We start from the raw sequence: 19,386 nt of genomic DNA, 5'->3' as shown, positions 1-19,386 counted from the left end.
ATATTAATCAGAGCGGCCGCTGGGTTCGAACCGCGAACGCCTGCAACGAGCGATGAACGCGCTCTCGCTGGCTGCCCGTGTCGCACACACGCGACACGGCAACGTGGTCCGAATAGGCCGCGAAGTCGCTGAAATATGACACGGGGAAAGAGACGAGCGCGCGTGTGCTTTTTTTTTCAAAGTGTGCCCTGAGGTTTTGCGAGCGAGATAAACACAGAGGAACCGCAAACCACGAGCGTATTCCTTCATCTACCCCCCCCCCTCCACCACCTTCAGCGTACCCACCACCACCATCATCATCACGAACATCATAATCATCTTTAGCCCACGTATGGTCCAGCCTTCGCTGGGTCACTCCGGTCGGTCGCTCGCTCGCTCACGGGCGCCTCTTCGTCACTCTTGTATCGCTGCCATCAGTCAGGGTGACCGTTCCCTCGGAGCTTCGCTCGTTGATTCCTCCACTCGTGTTCAGGGCTTGGGTCTATACCAGACACGGACTGTCTTGTCTCATCCACGACACTGCTCTCAATCACCACCACCACCACACTGCAGGTCACAGCACTCACCCACTCACTCGTCCACTCAACTCATCACACTGCGCTCAATCACCACCACCACCACCACACTGCAGGTCACAGCACTCACCCACTCACTCGTCCACCCAACTCACCACACTGCAGCTCCCAACACTTCTTTTTCTGCTTCTTCCCTCGCTACTACTCGGCTTTTGAATTCTCTCCCCCCAAGTCTTTCCAGCGATAACAATACTATTATTAGCAACAACCTTGCTGCTCAACTTGAAGAATCGCATTCGCAACCCTTGTCAATTGCAACTTTAATACGGGGGTAGTGCTGTTTGTTGCTGGCCGCTCGGTGCTTTGCAACGTTGGGTCCTGTGCTCCACAAGCGTTATCATTTAAAAATAATTTTCGCCAAATAGAGCAACCACCCACTTCCCCATCATCCCCAAGACTTGCACAAGAGCACAGGTTTGGATGTTCGTCGGTCCCCTGGAGGATTCCATTGATTTCCACGTGACCTCCGTGTGACGGACTGCCGACTACGACTACCACGACCCGCGAGACCACCACCACCACCACCATCAACCACCATCAACCACCACCACCATCAACCACCACCATCAACCACCACCACCATCAACCACCACCACCATCAACCACCACCACCATCAACCACCACCATCAACCACCACCACCACCATCCTCCTCCTCCACGCCGGGCCATCCCACCCACGCCGCCTGCATGGCGGGCAGCCCGGTGTGTGTGGTGGCCGCGTTGTGGGCCCTGGGGCCACTGCTCGCTGCTGGATTCGTGGCTGCGGCGGCCTCGACCGAGGAGGACGGTGAGAGCCACCACAACGCGCGTTGAAGCCTCCCCCCGATCCTCCCAAGTTGACCCCTAAGGCCCGTGCAGTATCGATAGTTCAATGTTAATGGGTTGTGTTTTTAATTGAGGGACTGCGTCTGTGTGTGTTATCTTGGTGTGGTGTGGAACTGTTTTGTCGGTGTTACTGCTGCCTCGCCCAAGCTTGATACATTTTACTTGTATTATTTATTTCTACTTAGTGACTTGTTTACCCTTTTCTCTATGTTACAACTCATTATATTTTTGTTTTTATTTTGCTGTTGTAACCTGCTGACCCGCCCATACTGGAACATCTGTGAAGAAAGAGCTTCATAGCTCATCGGATTCGTTTTGGAGTCTAAATAAAGATTCCAGTGAAAGTTGATTTTGCGTTTAAACCGGGTTGAGAAAACTCAAAAGAGACGAGGAGAGGAGTCTCATTTGCAAGAGCGGTTTAACGATGAAGCGAGTGGGTGGGTGAGTGAGTGAATGAGTGGGTGAGTGAGTGAATGAGTGAGTGAATGAGTGGGTGAGTGAATGAGTGGTTGAGTGAGTGAATGAGTCGGCAAGTGAGAGGGTGAGTGAATGAGTGGGTGAGTGAGCGAATGAGTGGGTGAGTGAGTGAATGAGTGGGTGAGTGGATGGGTGAGAGGTTGAGTTCATGAGTGAGTGGGTGAGTGAATGAGAGGGTGCGTGGGTGAGTGCGTGAATGAGTGGATGGGTGAGAGGTTCAGTGAATGAGTGGGTGAGTGAATGAGAGGGTGCGTGAGTGAGTGAATGAGTGGATGAGTGAGTGAATGAGTAGGTGAATGAATGAGAGCGTGCGTGAGTGAACGAGTGGGTGGGTGAGTGGATGAGCGAGTGGGTGAATTGGTCACGTTCATTTTGCTTAACAAATGTGAGAAACTCAGGAAGACCTGGATAAACGTTTTATTTGCAACAGTGAACCTGGTTCGCTAGAGATGACAAAAGTAAAATAAATAAAAACTGCAGCAAATGAAGCAACACATCAATCCGAGCACGTGCTTCTTGCTGCGTGTTCGGGTTTTACCGCGTGGGTGCCGACGTTCCTGACCTACAAATCATGTTCTCAGCTATGAAGAAGGGCTGTTGCCCGAAACGTCACCTATTACAATTTATGTACGGTGGGGGGTGGGTTATTGACGAACGTGTTGAGCTTTTGTGAATTTCGCTCTCGCACCGCTTGCCACCGCAGTATCGCAGACACGATTCGTGTGGTGTCGCGACCAAAGCGCAGCCCCTGCAATTGCCCCCCCACGCCATTCTTATCAGTATGGTTCCTCCATCCTAGAGGGTAATTGGCCTACTCTTACCAATGGCGGAGCCAGGATTTTCAGGTAGGGGGGGGGGCAACCCCTCCAACAATGAAAAATTATAGGAGTTGTTAGTAAGAAGGACTTGTCCCTTGCTTTTTATTCGATGCGTGTGCGGCGATGGCGCAGCCATCGATCGAGGGTCGAATTCGAACCGCGTTGTGTGATCGGCATCGCGCTCGCTGAAGCTGTTGATGCCTTCAGGGAAGTCGTGTGCTGTATAGGCAACTGCGCACAATTCTATGAGTCACTTATAACTGCTTTGCCGTTACCTATTGCCAATTATAGACTCAGACCATCGTCCTATCATCTCATAGAGTCCCTGGCACGTAACTACATGCTATACAGTGGCAGTGGGGGTCGCAAAATGCCGATTTATTATTAATAATAAACACCAATGATCCGATCGAAATTAGGGATTTCGATCAGATCATTGGGGGGGCACGTGCCACCCGCCCCCCCCCCCCCCCCCCCCCCCCCACTGGTTTCGCCGAACATCTTGAACTTAGGTGGGAGTTACCGCACCCTTTACAACCAACAACGAAGACAAAGATCACGCCATAGCCATCGAACAAAGACGGTCGCTGCATCGCTCCGCTTTCGGATGCGTTTCTGCGGCCGTCTGGAATGTTGTTCCTTCCGATATTAGGATGCCACTTGAGCTATGCACTTTTAAATCTCTCCTCCTTTCTTTATAATTGCTTTTGGGTTTAGTTTGCTGTCCTTTCCCCTCACCAGAAACGCATCCGAGAGTCTTTTCTTGGATTTTCTGTTTGCACATAGTCACTTCAAGATGTTTTCTTGTTCATGTTTTTGTTTTCTGTTTGTTGCGGTTGCACCCGATTCAAGAGCCGAATGGCTCACAGGGCTACACCTAATAAATGAAACTTGAAACCTCGGATTACCACGGTTGGCAACGTACGGTGCGAAACAAGTTCAACATACGTAAATACACGGGCGCCACGGTGGCGAGATGTTAACTACCTCGCCTGGTATACAGGAGGTCGTGGGTTCCATCGTGACCATGACGCCTGCCTATTTGGAGCTTACATGTCTCTCTCCCCGTGATCGCGTGGATTTTTATCCGGGTCCGCCGGTGTATACCTCCACATTTAGAAACGCGCTTTTAGAGCATTTGGCTGCTATACATTTCCACATGATGAGCAACTGCATTGAGCTGTCATTCGTGATAGCCAGATCGCTTCTGAAAAAAAGCTATATATCTCAGTGCGCCTTACCTGGTAAAATACAAAATAGTTCATAGTCTTTTCGTTTAGCTTCTACAAAAGTTCTTACCTGGTTTTTAGACAAAATCGAATTGACACCGGGAGACTCTCCGCAGGCGGCGGGGTGTGTGCCATGCTCCTGCGCGCACCTGGTTGCCTGACGCGCCGTGGCTTCGACTTCGAGTGCACCTGGGATCTGCTGCGGCCCGACCTCGTCACCACCAGCTTCACGTACCACTTGTGAGTCGACGATTCCATCCACGCCACTCGCCGTCAGACGCCGCCGCCGCTTGCGAGCGACCCGGCGCTGGAGATTGTCCCGTTTTTTTCGACGCGTGGATGATTGCCCGAATCGTCGGCCGTTGTCTTTCATTTATTTTAAGGCAGAGCTCAAGAGCTCGCGGCCCAAGCCACACTTTGAACCGCACATTTTTTTAAATATTGTAAATACCCCTTAAAAGATCATCCCGATCGCGCTGTCAGCACCCACATAACGAGACGAGGAATCCGTTCGGAAATCTCTCGGAGCGGTGCGGAGCCCTTCTTCGTGTTAGTGAATGGCCTGCGGAAGTGGATATCACAAAACTACCTCCGAGAACCCTTCGAATGACCTCTGCGCCCACGCGCAGTCAAGGGCAGAACTTTCGCACCCGCTCTGCCATATGAGAGTAATGTTCGTCGGACGACGGTCAAACTCGCGATGGTTTTTTTTCTCAGAGCCGTCATTTTTAGCCAGATAAAATTCAAAACCCAATTGAATTCCGTGCTTATTGTTGCGTGCAGTCATGAGGTGAACCAGACTGAGGCGTGTAAATTGTCTCGCGGGACGATGCGAGGCATGAGCCGCATTAAACATTCCACATCAGTTCCGTGCTTCCCGCGTGGTTACGCGGTGACTTGCCTCCCGGTGACATTTGTCACGAGGAGACTTTTTGAGGTCCCCTTTGCTTTTGAAGCAACGTTGACCCCCCTCTTTCTTCCCTCCCCCACCCCAGTGCTGGAGAGCGCCTCAATAACTGCCACGTGACCGTGCAGCGCCGTGTCGACAACACGAGCGCCAGCTACGCCTGTGCCATCCCGGCTCGCCAAGTCTCCATGTTCCAGGACCTCGTCATCGAGATGAGGGCCTGGCACGGCCAGGCGGGCTCCTCGTGTCGGACCAGGAGCACCGTGCGTGTGGAGGAGGCGGGTCCGTACCACCACCACCAGCACCACCACCACCACCACCAGCACCACCACCACCACCAGCACCACCACCACCATCACCACCAGCACCACCACTACCAGCAGCAGCACCACCACCACCACCAGCAGCACCACCACCAGCACCACCACCAGCACCACCACCACCACCAGCACCACCACCACCAGCACCACCAGCACCACCACCAGCACCACCACCAGCACCACCACCAGCACCACCAGCACCACCACCAGCACCACCACCAGCACCACCAGCACCACCACCAGCACCACCAGCACCACCACCAGCACCACCACCACCACCAGCACCACCAGCACCACCACCACCACCAGCACCACCAGCACCACCACCAGCACCACCACCAGCACCACCACCAGCACCACCAGCACCACCACCAGCACCACCACCAGCACCACCAGCACCACCACCACCACCAGCACCACCAGCACCACCATCAGCAACACCACCAGCACCACCACCACCAGCACCACCACCAGCACCACCACCACCAGCACCACCACCAGCACCACCACCACCAGCACCACCACCCTCTCCCCATCTCGATAACTCACCTCCACAAACTGACCTCGCTCGAATCGGGCCCCTCTGCCACCACCTCACCTTCCCAAACCCGCAGTGATTGTCCACACAGCCCGAGTCGCCGCGAGTGTGCGCGGGGAGCGGAGGTGCAGCGGTTAGCGCAGTGCGACACGAGCCCGGGCAGGGACACGAGTTTAGTTCCCGCTCACGGCCACCACCAACAACAATGACGATTATGTGAACCGGCTTCCCCGCGGTTGACTCAGCCTTAAATAAGTACTCGCCTGTTGCGGTGTGTAAACATCAGCACGTGGGAGACAAAGGCGGCCAGGCGTGGTGTTGGCCACCCACCCCCTCGTAACTCCCTCGCCTGGTACACAGGAGGTCGTGGGTTCGATCCCGACCTTGACGCCTGCTGCTGTATATTTGGAGTTTGCGTCTCTCTCTCATCATCATCACGGTGGCTAGGAGATGTTAACTCCCTCGTTTGGTATACAGGAGGTCGTGGGTTCGATACCAATCCTGATGCCTGCTGTACATTTGGAGTTTGCGTGTCTCTCTCTCTCCCTGTGGTCGCGTGGAATTTTCTCTGGGTCCACCGGTTTTCCCCTCCACATTTAGAATCAACATCACGCGTTTCGAGTATTTGGCTGCTATAATTATCCACGTAATAAACCACTTCGTTGAGCTGCCATTTGTGACAGCCAGCTGCATAACTCAGAGGGACCTTATCTGGTGAAATAAAAAATAGTTGATAGTTTATTCACTTTGACGCATTTTGCCCCAGACTCTTCTTCCTTGTGCGGTTGCTTAGTACAAGTCGCCCCCCCCCCCGTGTGAGTCCAGTCCACACAGAGCCCCCCAGAGCTCTCTGGGCCAGAGACACGGAGTGGCCGGGGGAGCTGAGGGCCGGGTGGACCCCGCCAGAGGCGGACATCATCGTGACGTCCACGCTCACCTACCAGCTCTCCTACTCGCGGGAGCGCAACCGCACCAACACGGTGCCGCCACCACCACAGCCACCACCACCACAGCCAGAGCCACCACAGCCACCACCACAGCCAATACCACCGCCACAGCCAATACCACCACCACAGCCAGAGCCACCACCACCGCCACAGCCACCACCACCACAGCCAATACCACCACTACCGCCACAGCCACCACCACAGCCACCACCACCACAGCCAATACCACCACCACAGCCACAACCACCACAGCCACCACCGCCACAGCCACAACCACCACAGCCACCACCACAGCCACAACCACCGCTATCGCCACCACCACAGCCACCACCACCACTACAGCCCCTACTACTGCCACTACAATCACCGCCACTACCACCACTAAAACCACCACTACCGCCACAACCACAGCTACCACCACCACAGCCACTACTACCGCCACTACAACCTACCATCACCACTGCTATCGCGACCAACAATAACCACCATTCGCCACCACCACCGAGAGACAAAGATCTCCCGAATAGCCTTAACATCATGTTGGGCCAAGTGCTGTGAGTATCTATTAAGGACAGCACGGAATTCGAGGAGGGTGGGTGGCTAGCACCACAGGTACTCGTTTAAGGCTGAGTTTACCTAGGGGAAGCTCAGGTGCGGTTCAGATTATTCATTACCGATGTTGTTGGCTGTGAGCGGGAATCGAGCTCGGGTCGCCAAAGTTGTAGCGCAGAGTACTAACCGCAACACTTCTATCACCGCCACAACCGCCAGTACCACCACTACCAGCATCACCACCACCAGCACCACCACCACCACGACAAGGCTACAGCGTCGCCCGTGCAATGAGGAGGCCAAGGTAAACGCAGTTGCCTACGTACGATGCGAAAGAAGTTCAACGTATATTCACAAAGAGGAATGGAGGCGTTGGAGGTGGCCCAAGTGACACCGTCGACGTTGAATCGAAACAAAATGGTGTCTTCCCCATGTGGGGGAGCTGGGCCCGAGGGACAGGATATAGGACGGACGTAGACTACTGGAATGCCGGACTCACGCCTCTCCATAAACCTCACCCGAACATAACCCGAACACGACACAAACTTCACCCAAAGTACGACCCAAACACGATCCCAACTTGACCCCGTATATAACTCAAACTTGACCCCAAGCATCACCCAAACCTGACCAAAAACCAACCCCCTCCCACACTCCCCCCCAACTCCTCCGGATCGCAGACGGTGCAGACCGGTGCCACGGAGCACCGTCTACGGGGGCTACGCCCCGGCATCCCCTACTGGCTGAGGGTCCGGACGGGTCCCGACGGGGAGACCCTGCGCGGGTCCTGGAGCGAGTGGTCCCAGCCCGTCATGGCCACGCCACGCGCATCGCCTGGTACGGTCCGTGCGGCTGGTACAGCCGGTGTCGAGTGGGTACAGCCGGTGTAGCGGTGAGCGAGGCGTACCGGTGTGGTGCGTGCGGTGTAGCGGTGCCTGCGGTGTAGCAGTCCAGTGTAGCGGTGCGGTGTAGCAATGTGGTGAAGTAGTGTGGTGTAGTGATGCGGTATACCGGTGCGTGTGGTGCAGGTGGGTTCCATCTGCAGTGCGCGACGCGTGACCTCCGAACCTTGCTGTGCCACTGGGCGAGTGTCAGCCCGGGCAGCAACTACTCGCTCTACTACCAGGACGAGTGAGTCCTCCCCACCACCACCACCAACACAACTGCTACTTCCACAACTACTCACCCAGCGGTAGAAATGGGTACAACCACAATTAGTCCATCGGGGGGACTCTCAAAGCGTGGGTTGTTTCCACGTCCTCCAAGGTGCCTTGCCCTGGCCAGCGCGGGATTTGTTGGCCAAATCTAAGAGGGTTCCGTAGAGCTCCTTTCGAGTGGATGGCCCGAGCAAGCAGGTATGACGACCGAGGCTTGAAGGGGGGGGGGGGGGGGGGGGGGATAGGGAAAGAGCCGAGGCAGGGATAGCCGTGGAGACACAGTTCCAGCGGGGGAGTGCAGGCTGGATGTGTGGGGTGAGGAGGACAGACAGAGAGAGAGAGAGACGGTGACCGAGCACGCAGGCGGCATGGGAGCGGGGAGTGGGGAAGAGCGCTCGTTACAAAAAAAAACAGACGCACGAGAGAGAAAGAGAGAAAGAAAGCAGAAAAGAGGAAAATATTCCGTGGCTGTTATTTGGTTATTTTATCGAGAAGTCGGACGACCGTCTGGGACCTGCGATCGGAGCAAACGTCGCACGTGAAATTCCCGTGCGAGCGAGACGACTCGTCGCACGGGGACCGCCCTGCGCTTTTGCCTCCACGCCCCCCCCCTCCCCAATTCGCCTCTTACCTCCGCCGTGTGCTGTGGCCACAGGGAGCTGGGCTCGGAGTGGAAGTGCGGCTCGGAGTCGGCGCGCTGGGGCTCCCAGGAGGAGCCCGGGTCGCGCTGCTCGCTGTCCCCGCCGTCGCCGCTGACGCGCGTGCGTCTGTCCGTGCGCCAGCGCGACCCCCCTCGGCACCGCGTCCTCATCACCGAGCCCTTCTGCATGGCCGACGTCGGTGGGTGGCCGCTGCGTTCTCGCCGGATTGAGCCAATGATCCTGGGACGACACAAAACGTCGGCACTCCTATCGTGTTTCTTTTTGAAATCCTTTATATTAAGTTCACTTGCTTGCGCGCTTACGACCGTGCAAATCTTTCGGTCGTTTTTTAACCCACTTCCCGTGATCCAATCGAGCTGACATTTTGCACACAGACTCGTTGTGCGTGACAATTTATTTTCGTGAAAATTTTTTCCCCAAAATTTTCCACTTTTAGGAATTTTTTTTGTTTAATATTTAATTTAAAATACCAATGTGATAAAAATGAAACTCTTACTCAAGAAAAACAGAAATGAATAATAAAATAAAACCGATGCCACGCATATAAAGGATTTATGGTGTGTGCGATTCGCTTGTTGCTGTTACTGTTGTGACATTTTTCGATTTAAAGCTTTCGTGACTGCAGGGATTCATCTTCTTGGTTCTTTCGGTAAAGTCACGTAGAATGGGAATAATAAAATAATAAAAATAAAACATAATAAAATAATTCTCACGACGTTTCGGCCACAACGGCTGCTTGCGTTGTGGCCGAAACGTCGTGAGAATTATTTAATGTTTTATTTTTATTATTTTATTATTTCCCTTCTACGTGACTTTACCGAAAGAACCAAGAAGATGTTGTGACATTCTTACCGCCTGTGCCCCTACTCGTAAGTGTCAATCCGTTACGGGTTACCCCGTATTCTTGTGCAAGGAAATTGAGTTTTCAGGTCCATACGGCACTAAAGCCGTTTTAATACGGGCAAAAAAAAATGTTGTCTATTTGTTTGTGTTTCTCCCTTGTGATTGGACTTTGTAGGATGAACGTTGAGATTTATAAGGGCATGGGGTGACCAATAAGATCTGAACTGGTCTGTAATCAGGTAGGCACGCATAAGAGGTTGACAGGTATGCCCTCCTGGACATCTGCGAGAAAGAGCTTTACAGCTCATCTGATTCCTCCAGTCTAAATAAAAGTTCTGATTCTTCGGCTGCTTTAGGCTCCACTCGGTGTGGGAAGATGGCTTCGTTTCTGTAGGCAGGCCGATCGCCGCACGGCATCGCACTTGTCTTCACCGCCATTCCCCGCGTCGTTCTTAGATCCGAACGGCGCTCTCCTGGGGGACCGCACGAATCCCCAAACTCCACCTGGCGGGGTCCGGACGGAGATGGGCGGAGGGGAACTGAGACTGAGTTGGTCCGAGTCCGGCTTGGGAGCGCCAGGCTGCGACGGAGGCCCGGACCAACCGTGCACGGTGAGGTGGAGGGAGGGAGTTTGTGCTGTACCGTGTAGTGGTGGTGGTGGCGGTGGCGTCTCGTTCACTTCCCATCCCAATCAAATATTTTGGTGATTTCGAAAAGATATGGGTAATCTAAATTGTATTATGGTTGTTATTGTTTGACTTGCATCACACTGGGATTTGTGCACACGGCGTTTTTTTTGTTGGAAGATTTGCTGGTTTATCCAGGATGTTTCGGTTGCGCGTCGTCGCTTTAAGATGTTCTCCGTTCATATTTTGTTTGTTGCGGTTGCACCCGACTCAAGAACCGCATGGCTCACAGGGCTATACCCAATAAAATTAAACTTGAAAATGTCCCGCACCTGTAACGTCCCCCCCCCCCTCCCACGCCCCCCCACCTCCCACGCCCCCCCTCCCACACCCCCCCACGTCCTCCCCCCTCCCACGCCCATAACTCCCACGGCCCCCCCAGGATGTGCGGCTCGGGGAGGGAGAGGGGTCCCACCTGCTCGAGGGTGCGGTGAAGGGGGCCGAGTCACGTGGTCTCCAGGCCCCTGACCCCTCCGAGGGGGTCGACAGAGCGGGCTGGCGTGGTGGATGGGGTGGCAGTGGAAACACGGTGGCTGTGGTCACAAACGCCTCTGAACGGCCTGGTGAGTAAGCCCACCGACTTAGTTGTGCGTGTGTTCAACTTCTTTCGCACCGTACGTGGCCAACCGTGCTTATCGAAAAAACTAACCAGCCATCTGATAATAAACATTTATTTTTTAATTGTGACAATTTCAATAGCGCTGTAAACTAGAGGCCGACCGACATTCAGTTTCGGCACCGAAAGTTGGCAAATGGCCTCTTTCAGCATAGTTTCTGTTTCGGTCGAAGCAAAAAAGTAAACGTTCGGTTTACTTTCGGTTTCGGCCGAAAGTCGATTTTAAACTTTCGATTTCGGCCGAAACCAGAAATTCAGTTACGGTCGGCTTCTACCGTAAACACTGCAAGGGTGCGTGTCACGGCTTCTCGCTCACCCACCGATAACTAGTGACAAACCACGCGATTATGTATAACCAGTCGGATAGCTACTAACCAGTTCGCGCCTCCCTCACAGCCTCCAATTCAACCAGCCCACCACACAAACAGGACAAGTGAGTTGCCTCGGCCCAAGTCGTGCGCATGATGGCAGCGGCATGGTAGAAATGTGGCTCAGGAGATCCGATGTCAATGTCGAGGTCTGCTGGCCACGATGAGAGGGCTTCAGCAGAGAGAGAGAGAGAGTTCTCGTCACTTTGCTCTTGCGCCTCCTCCGTTGAAGGAGCGCAGACTCCAGGACAGTGGTGTACTATGTGATCAATAGCCCACCTCTGTGCTGGCATTTCATGGCCACCTCCCAGGCTAATCCTACAACACAACGAGAATTCCAGTGCAGTCTTCCATACCTGCTTAGCTTTCCGATATGCTGATTGGGATGTTTGGCCAAATCCACATCCGGAGTTTTCCTGCGCATTGGGAAGAGAGCGGAGAGCTTGGAGAAATCCCCCACGCTCAATTGAGGAGATTAACGAACCCGAGCATCCGGGTTCATAAACCTCCTCGCCGCATTATCTCCTGGCCACCTCGCAGCCAAGTCAGCCGGTTGGAGAGTCCCACAAGAACCCTACGCGATCCACCAAAGCAGAATCAGAATATGTATTAATAGCGGAGGAATCCGATGAGCTATAAAGCTCTTTTTCACAGATCTCCGGTAGGTGCGGGTACGAACGTTACAACAAACCAATTTTTCGATTTAAAGCTTTCGTGACTGCAGGGATTCATCTTCTTGGTTCTTTCGGTAAAGTCACGTAGAAGGGAAGTAATAAAATAATAAAAATAAAACATAATAAAATAAAATAACTCTCACGACGTTTCGGCCACAACGCAAGCAGCCGTCCTCAGGTGAAGAACAGGTCTGTCGAGAAGACAGAGTCTATTTTATTACTTCCCTTCTACGTGACTTTACCGAAAGAACCAAGAAGAAGAACAAAAACCAGTACAAAGACGTGACAGTAGTGCCAAGTACAAGAGAGGTAAACAAATCACCCAGACACATACAAATGCAACGAAACCATCCCCATCCTACCAGGCAAAGCCACGGAGCCATTTACTTATCTTTCAGAAGCGGCCTGGCCACAAATGATGGCTCAAAAAAGTGGTCCATCATTTGGACTTTTATAGCACCGAAATCATCTAAATAATCTCAATGCGTGACGTTATTTAGATTATTATTCACAGGCACCGTGGCATAGCGAGTCGATCGCGGCCACGTCGGGGGGGGGGGGGGGCACCGACCCTGGGCGGTACTGGGGCCGTTCTCAGGCCAGGTCCATGTCGTGTTGGAGCGGCGATGACTTGCGTCGATCCCGTCCCCCCACAGGGTGGACGCTGGCCTACGTGATCCCGTTCGCCCTGCTGATGAGCGCAGTTCTGGTCGTTATCAAGGGCAGGATGAGGAGGTGAGGTCCCGGACTCGGCGAGTGGATGAGTGAGTGAGTGGATGAGTGGGTGAGTGCGTGGATGAGCGGGTGAGTGAGTGTGTGAGTGAGTGGATGAGTGTGTGAGTGGGTGAGTGGATGAGTGTGTGAGCGAGTGGATGAGTTGGTGAGTGATTGGGTGAGTGTGTGAGTGAGTGGATGAATGGGTGAGTGGATGGGTGGGTGAGAGAGTGGGTGAGTGGATGGGTGGGTGAGAGAGTGGATGAGTGTATGAGTGAGTGGATGATCGAGTGAGTGACTGAGTGGGTGAGTCAGTGGCTGAGCGGGTGAGTGGATGAGTGGGTGAGCGAGTGGATGGGTGGGTGAATGAATGGATGAGCTAGTGAGTGAGTAGACGAGAGAGTGGATGTGTGTGAGCGAGTGGATGGGTGGGTGAGTGAGTGGATGAGTGAGTGAGTGGATGAGCTAGTGATTGAGTGGGTGAGCGAGTGGATGAGTGAGTGGATGCATGAGTGGATGAGCGAGTGAGACGTAGTTTATTGCCGTGGTGTTGCTCGTGCGCTCGGTGTCGTGGTTGATGTGGTGTTTATCGTTGTTGTGGTTGATATTGTTGAACAATATTATAAAAGGAGGAGCATTTTAACCATTTAGGTAGCGTGATAACAGTCGATGGTAGAAGGGTTGCGTAATATAGCTGATTAGAAGAATAGCACTGGCGGAAGATACGTTTGAGAAAATGGGATTTTATATTACTCCTTGGTTCTTTCGTTAAAGTCACGTAGGTATAAAATAAATTAAATCACGACGTTGTTACAAGCAGCCCTTTTGCCCACTTCAGCAATTGTTTCTCGCTGTGGTTGTCCCACCTGATGACGGACGCTCGTGTTGCGCCCGAAACGTGGTGATTTAATTTATTTTATTTTCTACCTACGTGACTTTACCGAAAGGACCAAAGAGTATGGATCCCTGCAGTCACGAAAACTTCAAATCTAGATTGGGATTTGATATTCAAAATAAGAAGTGATGAATGGCAACGAGAATTAGACTACAACTGCGGTGTCGCGTCTATAGCGCCAAGCGCCGGGCGGGCGAGGCCACGCCGAACGCGCTGGAAACGCTTTCGATGGTCGTTGATGTTGTTGCGGATGACGATGATGATGAACCTCCCAACAGGATCAAGCAAAAAGTGTGGCCCGCCGTTCCAAACCTGGAGTCCTCCTTTGACGAACTCTTCACGGTCTTCAAGGGCAACTTCCAGGTACCAGAGCGTGGAACGATCCACGGCCATAATTACAACGATCCTCGCGCGGACATCTGTGAAAAAGAGCTTTAGAGCGCTTCGCATTCCTCCAGTATAAATAAACATTCCGATAGTCACAACGCATTACACTTGCAATCGCAGCTGAGACACGTGTCCCTTCTCCTGTGTGCGCTGCATCCCTGCGGATATCTGGTGGCAGAATTTTCGCCAGAACAGGGAGCCCGGGGTGGGGGGGGAGGGAGGTCAGCGCAGACGTCGCAAACGGGTTTTGATTCCTTACCCGTACCCGTACCCGGCCGCACCAGGGTCGCAAATGGGTACCCGTACCCGGCTGGGTACAGGTACCCGTTCCCTACCCGTACCTGTACCCTACCCGAAATGAGTGACAAACGGTTACTCACCGGTGACTCACGGCCTACCCGTACCCGTACCCGGCCGCACCAGGGTCGCAAATGGGTACCCGTACCCGTACCCGGCCAGGTACGGGTAGCCGGATATCGGGTAGGGTACGGGTATCGGGTACCCGGTTGCGACCTCTGGTTCAGCGCTCCGCTTGTTGACGCGCATCGCGGTTCGGCCTCCAGCTCCTGACCGTGCCGCCATTCGCCACGAACAAAACAGGCTTCTTTAAGCACGGGTACAATAGTCGCCCCTGAGTCTGTTCAATGTAACTTAATTTTGCAGTTGCGAATAACAATCTGCCGACTCACAAGATAGGGAATGTAATTGTTCAACGTCGATTTACGTTTGCGCTAAAATTTTAGGTTTCCCATGTGGCGATGCAGCTCTTGTTGAGCTGAATTCTTATTTTCTTCATTGCTATCCACACCTCCGATTAGCACGGTTGGCTACGTATGGTGCAAAATAAGTCCAACATACTTAGATAAAAAGTTTATTTGGTTTTCTTTTGTAATTGTAGTGACCCCGGTTAATCGCGCTTGCAAATGACTCATCTTGGTCTCTATGGAGTTCTCATCTTGTTAAACAAAATCAACTTGAAACTATAATCAGGAAAACACGACGATGTCAACTTGATATGAACACCGACCTTCTAGTGCAGTCGTTCCCCAACCATTCTGGACGTACGGACCGCTGACAAAATTGTGGGCCACCGTGCACCAATTATTATTATACTAGCCGCTTGTTTACCCAACAAAGCCTCACGGAGTCTCAAGACTGTTTTTCAGTCGGGTCCTGCCAAGTTCACCATTAGGGGGGACGATGTTGCTATGTGTAATCCCAAATTAGTAATTTGCGGTGGAATTTACCAGCAATGGGATGTTCCGCCAATACCAGTCACATTGTGTGGGGGTTTTGTTTCAGCTATAGGAGGACACTGGCCCCATGCAGAACGTGGGGGGGCGGAACGTAACAACTCCTCACGGCAGCGGCGCCCCGCTCGGGAATTGAACCGAGGGCCTTCTTGCTGTGACGCACAGGGGGCTTGCAATGTGCCCCTGGCGACTTTAGCGCTGTGCCCCCGGGCGCTTGTAATGTCGCCCCATGATTTGCGCCACGTTCTCTGCGGTCGCATGCCGGGGGCCTCTTTGAATTTCCCGCTTGCTTGCGAAGGTGGCGATCGGATCCGGCGTGTCACGGGTCGTGCGGTTTCCAGTTGAGTCGCGTGCTCTGTTGTTTTCGGAGGCGCGGGTGGTGTGGGAGCAAATCGGCACAGCGGTCACTGCTCGCGTTTTTCCGCACAGGAGTGGGCGAGGCCCGAGAGGGGCGGGCGGATCGCGGTGCGGCCGGCGTGCGAGGTGGAGGAGCGACTCATCTGCCTGGTCGAGGTCGTCTCCGAGGGAGATCAGAGGGAGGAGCAAGCGGAGCAGGCGGAGGAGGGAGAGATGGACAAGCGGGAGGAGGTGGAGAGGCGGGTGGAGGGGCGCCTTCCGCTCCACGCGTGGCCGCGTCGCAAGGCGCAGAACGCCTACGTGCTCAGGGGAGGAGACGCGGCGGGGAGGCAGCAGGCGGAGAGGGAAGCGGAGCTGCTGAGCCCGGATTTTCACGGTTACGGTGACGAAGAAGATGCCGGCGACGATGGTGGTGATGGTGATGATGTAGCAGATGCGGTAACTGTTGATGAAAACGAAGTGGGTGCCGCACACGATGATGATGATGACGACGACGATGATGAGGACGACGATGATGATGAGGATGATGCTGATGGACTTCACATTGCAACTGCTTCTGCTGGAGATGACGATTATGAAGATGCTGCTGATGAGGATAACGTTGCTGCCGCCGATGAAGATTGCAATGCTGCTGTTGATAACGAAGATGCTGATCCCACTGATGTTCGTGGGTATGATGCTGATGCCGTTGCTGAGGATGATGATCATGATGAGGATAATGATGAAATTGCTGGAAATGAAGATGCTGACTCTACATATGATTATTATGCTTATGTTGAAGATGTTGCTGATGACGATGACGAAGCTGCCGTTGGATCTGTTCATGATGTAGGTGCTGCTGCTGCAGCTACTCCTGATGAAAACAACGATGACTACAACCACCACCATCGCAGACCCACGGAATCGAGATCCGAGCCAGACGGTGAGGTCTCAGAAAATCCCAGAATTCTCCCGGTGCCCGGCAAACGCAGCCAAGACCCTTACCCAGGAGTCCAACTGCTCGCCCTCCGCTACGAGCGCGTGTGGTGGGGCATCGGAGGCGGGCAACCGGGGCTCGGATGCCGACGCAGCCCCGTCAACTCGCGGGCAGGAGGAGGCGGTGGTAAAGAAGGAGCAGGAAGATCGGCGACCCTGGAGGTCGCGGGGTCGCAAGAAATCACAAACATGGCGTACGTGATGCGCAAAGAAGCAGGAGAAGCCGGGAGTGGTGGCTACGTGAACGCTACATGAGTGCGGGAGGCAGGTCGGTTGCGGTGCAAGCGTGGCTCTCCTTTGGCTGGCGTGCGCCATCGAGTGCCACGATCACCGTTTTTTTTTCCCAGCGTGCACCGTCACGCGCAATCAACGAGCCAAGTCGCGTGTACGTGGCCCCGTGACGGCTGTCTCCACCTCACACTTTGCCGACTGACGCCGCACTCGCAGTGGACGCGTCATCATCCCAGGCCCCCCCCCCCCCCCGGGCCTGCTCGGCACACCCCGAGCCGGATTCGGACGTCTCGTTCGGCCACCTGATCACGGTTTGCTTCCGGGCTCGGCACGGCAAATATCCGGTGGAAAACCACCGGCACCATGAGGAGTCCCGCGCTGACTCGGCTCGGATGTGCCAGTGGAAAAGAGGGTATATATATGAGCGTGGATAAAGAGGCCCTTTTAGAGTGGTTCTGCGGTGGTTATCTTCCAGAGAACTGTTCTTAGCCATAAGGAGGCGCGCTGCTTTCTGGGAGAGTACTGGACAGCGAGCATCATGTCACGGTGTTCGTAGCCTATACTGAGGATATTAGTAATATTACGTGGGTTTTCATGATTCGTTTTTTAATGATAGTGTTTATTTGTTGATAAATGTTCACTCTGCTATTGATGCGTATTCACTCCATCCACTACAACTACCGCCGCCACCACCACCACCACCCCCAATCTAGCATTTAGAACCCATTGAAGGGCGGTGGAGTAACGGTTTGGACAGTTATGTACACAGCTCGGTTTCAATCTGACACAAGGATCAGCGGACTTCAGATGCTGGCCCCCTCGCAGACCAAGATACAAATCTCTGTCGGGAGTCCGAACGCCGCACTCGTGATATAAAAGGCTGTTGTGTCCCAACTTGTTGTCGCGAATACGTTTGGTTTGTGTGCATTTAGATTTTGCGTTTCCCAAACATCCAATCACAACGGTACTGTTACGCGTTGTGTGTACGGAGTTGGAGAGGGACGTGTTGCGTTGTTACGAGTTGCGCGTCGAACTTCGCGAGAAATGCAAAGCACTGTACGTGAATGCTCGCGACCATGAGTTTTTGTTTCGCGGGCTACGTGAATGGATTTAGTATGAAGCTGCCTTCAGACGCTGTCTTTCCGACAGACCTGTTCTTCACCTGAGGACGGCTGCTTGCATTGTGGCCGAAACGTCGTGAAAATTGTATTTTATTATGTTTTATTTTTATTATTTTATTATTTCTCTTCTACGTGACTTTACCGAAAGAACCAAGAAGCTGTTATAACGTTGTTGGTGATTCTGGGTGGAACGACAACATTGGTTTTTCTCTTTGTTAAGCTAATGATGCATCGTGCGCCAAATCGTGTTACTTTGCATCCCAAGTCCCAAATGTTGCACGCATGATTTTACGTGTGACCCTGCGAGCACAGGAATGAGTTTTTGCAAGTGTTTTAAAATAATAACAACGTACAAAACCATCGGTTCAGGTCTCTGTCATTATTTTTCATGGGGGAAAAAGGAGAAACGAACAAAAGGAAGGGAGACACGGAGTGTTGCTCACCAGTTAGGGCTACGAATTTCCACAAATGGAAAATTGTATCTTTCACAAATGGAATATTTTAAAAACCTCTCTGTTGTGTGGTCTCCCGGAATGGAACCGTGGAACATATAACGCAGGCTCGACGCCCGATTCACCAATACGAGTGACACCCCACTCCGTCACTCCTGACACAATCATCTGGCTCAATCACCTCAATGTACAATTACGGCTACTGCTCTACACCAACATTAGCCATACGATGAGGAAGGGCTACGATGTTGGAACAGAGAACACGATGGTAACGGAAATCATGAAAAACCATAAAACAGGTTTTGTTGAGGTTAGATCGTGTAAATATAAATGTGTCGTTAAACCCGCCACCACCCGACACAGCCAATTAGTAAGGTTTGTCACGTAAACAGAGCATGCCAATTCGTTACTAGTACAGCACACCGGTGTGTTGGAGAGCAAAGCCACAACATTTACAAACTGAGTACGACGTTTCGTCGGTAATTACAACCAGCTTCATCAGGTGACAGCCAGATGAAAAACTCGTCCAGAGCTTTTCTACTTGAGCACATGCTCTCATGCAACGTTGGTCCATATGGTCTTAGAAGCTGGTGGAATATAACAAACATATATACTCTTATCCATAAAGATTTGTCTCAATTCAATGTGGATAAGAGGACATCCGCAATATTTCACCCATCATATAAACGTCGTGCTGTTAGTGACAGACTATGCGTGCGACAGCAGAATAATGGGGGTGCGAAGCATTGTCGCCAGGCCGAGGGAAGCAAGACCGAGACGATTTAGCCACGTGGTGCGGAGTGGGG

The 19,386-nt window shown here is 52.9% G+C and overlaps 1 protein-coding gene across 1 annotated transcript; it reads left to right on the top strand.

The window, feature by feature from the left end:
- Positions 1 to 287: 287 nt before the first annotated feature.
- On the top strand, positions 288 to 18,488 carry LOC144733287 (uncharacterized). Its single transcript, XM_078615109.1, has 12 exons — positions 288 to 1,363; positions 4,042 to 4,165; positions 4,921 to 5,114; positions 6,516 to 6,670; positions 7,870 to 8,026; positions 8,218 to 8,320; positions 9,002 to 9,186; positions 10,308 to 10,462; positions 10,920 to 11,100; positions 12,852 to 12,930; positions 14,083 to 14,167; positions 15,874 to 18,488. Exons 1-12 carry the CDS (start codon positions 1,264 to 1,266, stop codon positions 17,029 to 17,031), a joined length of 2,676 nt encoding a protein of 891 aa, XP_078471235.1. The 5' UTR covers positions 288 to 1,263; the 3' UTR covers positions 17,032 to 18,488.
- Positions 18,489 to 19,386: the final 898 nt, after the last annotated feature.

The sequence above is a fragment of the Lampetra planeri genome, chromosome 46, assembly GCF_965212315.1.
Source record: "Lampetra planeri chromosome 46, kcLamPlan1.2.h2, whole genome shotgun sequence".
Taxonomy (NCBI): Eukaryota; Metazoa; Chordata; class Hyperoartia; order Petromyzontiformes; family Petromyzontidae; genus Lampetra; species Lampetra planeri.
Note: the sequence above shows the minus strand (reverse complement) of the source record. Positions and strands in the feature narration are given on the sequence as shown.